Source organism: Parasteatoda tepidariorum, chromosome 2 (assembly GCF_043381705.1).
Source record: "Parasteatoda tepidariorum isolate YZ-2023 chromosome 2, CAS_Ptep_4.0, whole genome shotgun sequence".
NCBI lineage: Eukaryota > Metazoa > Arthropoda > Arachnida > Araneae > Theridiidae > Parasteatoda > Parasteatoda tepidariorum.
The window spans coordinates 10,494,351-10,499,681 of NC_092205.1; the positions used below are offsets into that span (position 1 = coordinate 10,494,351).

At 35.6% G+C, this 5,331-nt stretch overlaps 1 protein-coding gene across 1 annotated transcript; it reads right to left on the minus strand.

Annotated features, from left to right (window-relative positions):
• Positions 1-264: 264 nt before the first annotated feature.
• LOC139425094 (uncharacterized) lies at positions 265-672 on the minus strand. The gene has a single exon (XM_071178148.1). The coding sequence runs from the start codon at positions 670-672 to the stop codon at positions 265-267; it is 408 nt and encodes a 135-aa protein (XP_071034249.1).
• Between the last annotated feature and the right edge of the window lie 4,659 nt (positions 673-5,331).

Genomic DNA, 5,331 nt, shown 5'->3' on the forward strand with positions numbered 1-5,331 from the left:
ATTATCTCACTGCAGTAGCGATCTCCAGTTACAGAACCTCGGTCGAAGATCTGAAGCTCAGTCCACCCGTTCAACGTAATGCCACCTCAGACAACTCCAGGACCACCGTAATGATCTCTTCCCGCGATGTTATTGGGATGAAATCGAGCTCCAACCTCTCTCCAGATCAACTTGACGTTGAGATTCGCTTGTAGAACTAAAACGACTCTCATCTGTGAAGAGGACGCGACTCCATTGATGAAGTGTCCAGATTTCGTGTTTTCTTCACCACTCTAAACGGTGCCGCCGATGGCTAACTTTTAAAGGTATGCAGCGTTCGAGACCTCTAGCAAATAAGCCACCTTTGTGGAGGAGTCTGGCCACTGTAAATCTTGATACTTGTCGTCCTGTGGCTGCGCACAGTTGCTGAGATATGGCGCTCGCTGACTGAAAACGGTTTCTTTTCGCCTGGAGGACAATGTAACTGTCATCTCTTGGTGTTGTTTTCCTTGGACGGCCACCACCAGCTTTCCAAACAGCTGTACCAGTAGTTTTAAAGTCATTCCAAGCACAAGAAACAACACTTTTGTTGATCCCAAACTCTTCGGCGACACTGGTCACACTACGCCCCTCCTCAAGCTTCCCAATCATTTTTCCTCGAGTAAAGTTGTCTAAATGATTTCTTGAAGACATGTTTCACAGAACAAATCACTTGCACCGAATGTCTTTAACTGGGGTGCTCTTCATCCTTTTATCACAGCTTTGACCTGCACGCGCCGACCCACGAGGTTAACGTACACTTGCATCACCTACGACGTTTTATTTCTAAAATTTGCATAAAATAATCTTTCTACTGAACTACGTGCATATTATACTGCAATTTCATGGCTATCTCATACTTTGTTGGAGAGCTGTGGCCGAAAAACCACTTGTTTCTTAAGTTTTGCACACCAGTGTATAATTAAAATATTTTGTTTAACTCTTCAGTATTTGTGCACTCGTATTTTATTCTGTAAAATTAAATTACAGCTGACATTTCAACGTAAGACTATTATTTCTTTTACAGTTGTTTTAATAGCTTCTACCCAGGTTCTGTTTGTTTAATTCAATTTTAGGTTCAAAATTATTCAGAATAATTACTATAATTGAAATATTTTGTCTAATTCTTAAGTATTTGTGCACTCGTATTTTATTCTCTAAAATCAAATTACAGTTGACATTTTAACGTAAGATTATTATTTCCTTTACTGTCATTTTAATAGCTTGTACCCAGGTTTCGTTTGTTTGATTCGATTTTAGGTTCAAAATTATTCCTTTACACAAAGTACGTGGCAGAAAAATAAAATTTTAAGTGAGTCTCATTAACAGAAATGAATGTCTCTCTAGGAGAGAGGACATTAAAGAGAGAAATGGCCTCGATCAATAATTATTATTTCATCTCATCGGCCATTAACAGTTTCCAAAAGTTTTCACCCTTTCATCCTGAAAAGGTGATGCATTATTAAAGAAGTGAGATGAATACAGATTAACCCATTTTTAAGATTAAAACTGAAAATGTGTTCACATCAATGGATCAATTTGCATAGAAATAGGGCATCGAATTGCAATGATGTACCCTAAATAACTTCTGAGCAGTTCACCAGTTCTAAAATAAGTAGCAAAAACTAAATTAATGAGTGGTCATTAATAGCTTCTGTAAATTATAATCGAGTAAATTTCCTTATGAATAGGCTTTATTCTGACATCACTTATTCTTTAGTTTATTTTGATACAAATCACGGGACAAAGGAAAAAGTCCTAAATAAATATTTATTACGAGGGAGCTAAGCCCCCTGTTCGCTGCAGCTCACAAACCCCGATGATTGATTCGCAATAATGGTTGTTCCTTGGCGGAAAACAGTTTCTTAACTGAAGTTTAAATTATTCACTTAACATGTATGTTCTAAAAAGAATTCTGTTTGCTTGTGCCTCCACTTTCCACGTCCAAATATTATTGTCTATTAGTATTATAAATATTTAGATCTATTGATGAGAAGTAATTTTTCTGAGTAATTATTTCTTGAAGTAACATTTATTTTGTTATAGCATTATATTGTTCAAACAAATTGGATGACTTCACAACCGCCATTTAATAGTTTCGCCTATCAAACAAGCAGATACATTACATACCATTATTGCTTGCATCTCAGTGTGCATGAAGTAATTTGCAGCAGTACATTAATGTTATTTGCACAAAAATAATAATTATAAAACGGTTAACGATATTAAACCACCTTTGAAAATAACTTTATCTTAAAATGTAGTGTAGAATTGCATTGTAATAATAATAAAAAAGAAACAATGATGACAATCAAACCAACATGGTAATAAATGAGGAAAAACTAGATCTTACCACGTGATTTTTGGGACAGTAAAAATGTGCAAACAACAATGGAAAACTGCGAACCAGTATTAGATTTTATGTATAATAAGAAACGATAGTTAGACATTAGGGTCAAAAGAATGAATTAAGATTGAAAGTTTCGTTGTTTAATTTTAATTTATTACCCCCCGAAAACAAAATAACATTAGTTAACTTATAACAATGTTCACTTCCCATTTTCTTTTAATATTAATTTTGAATCCAATTCAGAAGACAAAATTTCTTCTGAGTGATTTTTATTTAATCAAAAAGTTTTATTAATTTTTTTGATTAAATAAAACTCATTCGTTTTGCGCTATTTAGATTTTATTTTATATTTCACTTCAAACAGCTGTCTCCTTTTTGAGTGTACGGTTATCGGTATTCAACTCCATATCCTTGTAATTTTGAATCCCACCCAGAAGACATAGGAACTCCTGAATGAAGCATCGGGGCAAACTACCTTTAATAGAAGACTCTTTGATGGACTCGCAGAACTTTGTGTTGCAAAGCAGAGGAGATCGAAGAAAACCGGCCATGGTTATCTCTATCCCCTGAGTCCCCTGAGTATGAGTCTCTCTCTCTCTCTCTCTCTCTCTCTCTCTCTTATATATATATATATATTCACAGCAAGCCAGCCTCATATGGTATCCAACATTTTTGGGATCCCGCAGTGGACTGATCGCTAAGACACGGTTCCCAGCAGAAAACCGAAGTCAAACATCACTGGCTGCTGTCAGTGTGCGGGTGGGTGACCTCTTGAATCAGTCTGCGTAGGAACCGAGGGTGTGCGGTATTGGTCCTCGCTAAATTGTTCTACCGTAAAGTGCTGGACTTCGCTTGCATGTCGTCAGGGTACCGAAGCAGGGGTGCCATCCCCTCTGCAAAGGATCAAAATTGCATTGACATGTCTTCGGATCATCCTCGGGGATATTTCCCAGACCATCGCCACTAGCCCACTGCGCAGCTCTAGTAAGACGTAAATGAACTCCAACAGCAGAAACAACCAACATTTTTGGGATCTTTCTAATATTTATAATTTTGATTTGTAAAACTGCTTATCATCAAGAAACTTTATTGATTGCGGAAGAAGGCGTTGTTGGGCAAAGCGAGCTGGAGTGAAGCCACCTAATTTACAATAGAGTGCAAAAATCTCCTGTCAGTATGTGGTTATTCACATCAGAAAGGTCCTTGGTTCGAATACCGGACAAGGCATGAATGTTATCTCAGTCTGAGTACTATCTGTCTTTACTGTGGCAGCAACTTTGGCTCATCTTATATGGTGCCCCTGAAAAAGTAGCCAACAAATCTACCATACTGGTACCTAAATGACGAGTGTTAATCTGGTGGGCATTGAAATAAAAAGCATATAATTATTTCAAGTACGATTGAAAAAATAAAACAGCAATAAACAATAATAATAATTAAAATAAAAGCTCCTTTTAAAAAAATTGTATATCGTTTTAAAGCTGTATGCATTAACGACAGAAGTCGAAAAATATTCTGCCTGGAGGATTTAGCACGCCACTATACACATATTATCTAATACTTTTATCTCTATAACAATGATTTAATAACTATTTTTCAAATCAAGCAATAGAATAAATTCTAAAGAATTCCAAGATTTATGCAGGATTATTTTAAAATGTTTCGTCGAGGAAAAGGCAAGTTTAAAACCTTTCACATCAATCTTCCTCTCAAATCCAGGAAACAGAATCACAAATGACCTATTCTTCGCATTAACTTTTGGCATCCTTTTTTTCCTTCCTTTTTTACACTAAAAGCGGAATGAAAGGAAATTTAATGGTGCGTGTATTCCATTGAGATGAAAGCACCCTAAATATCTGAAAAGATCTTGAATGCAAATGAAAAATGGGATTTTTCGTGCTTTCACACCCAGAAAGGAAATTTGCATTCCTCTGTATGAGGTAATTCGGGTAACTACATATTATAATGAAAATAAACTTGGGAATAGTTCTCTGACTTTATTTTTCTAGTTACATTGTGGTAAACACCATAACCTCAAAAAAACCCTTTAAGTGTGAGACTCCTTATCCAACTATTTTACTTTATTTATAACCGTCGTTGAACAACCGAACCAATTTTGAGTTAACGTCTACCGACGTTGAACTCTTTAGTCTAGTAATTTTGCACCCAATCCTGAAGATAAGGAAACTCTTGGACCAAACATTGTAAGAAATCGCCCTCGTAGAAGACTTTTTGATGGAAATGACCAGCATTTTCGTTACGTGGAGGGGAAAACAAGGAAAACATCTGAGGGTAAGCCTAGCGGCAAGGGGACTCTAACCCATGATCCGTCTACCACAGTAGTCAGTGTGAGCCGGATGCGAAATTCGTATGGACCAACAATCTCTGTGATTCGAACTCAGGCACTTCATTGGGGGTTGAGCTCTCTACCTGCTGAGCCACCACGACCCCTCATCTGCTATGATACCTTTTATTTCTGAGTTTGTTTCTTTGTACCTTATTTTTTCACTGCTATTGTGCCTTTTCTGATTCATTCATTTTTTTTAATTATGATCATTGAGATTAAATTCCATCTGTATTACAAAAAAGAATTAGCAATGCTCCAAGCTAATCAGAAAAGTCTCTAGTGTTTTCTAAAATACTGGATAAGTTTTAAGCTCATTTTAATCAGCTCATAGGTCTTAATCCTTTGACGCAGATGGGACACCGGTTTCCCTTTTATTTATTTTTCTGACGCTCTGATTACAAGCAAAAATGTATCTTGGTGCTTTTTTTTATTATAAAAAACAGTCTAGTAGATACTAAAAAAATATCTGTTAGATTATCGGAATTATATTTCTCTTAAATATAAAATAAAAAAAAATAAANAAAAAAAAAAAAAAAAAAAAGTTTTTAAAAAAAAAAATCTTTTTTGTTTAAAACTTTATCTGTAATAAATTAAAGAAATTCCAATGAAGAATAAC

Bases quoted from the DNA above. Each gene is read 5' to 3' on its own strand.
- LOC139425094 (XM_071178148.1), bottom strand. From the start codon at position 672: ATGTCTTCAAGAAATCATTTAGACAACTTTACTCGAGGAAAAATGATT.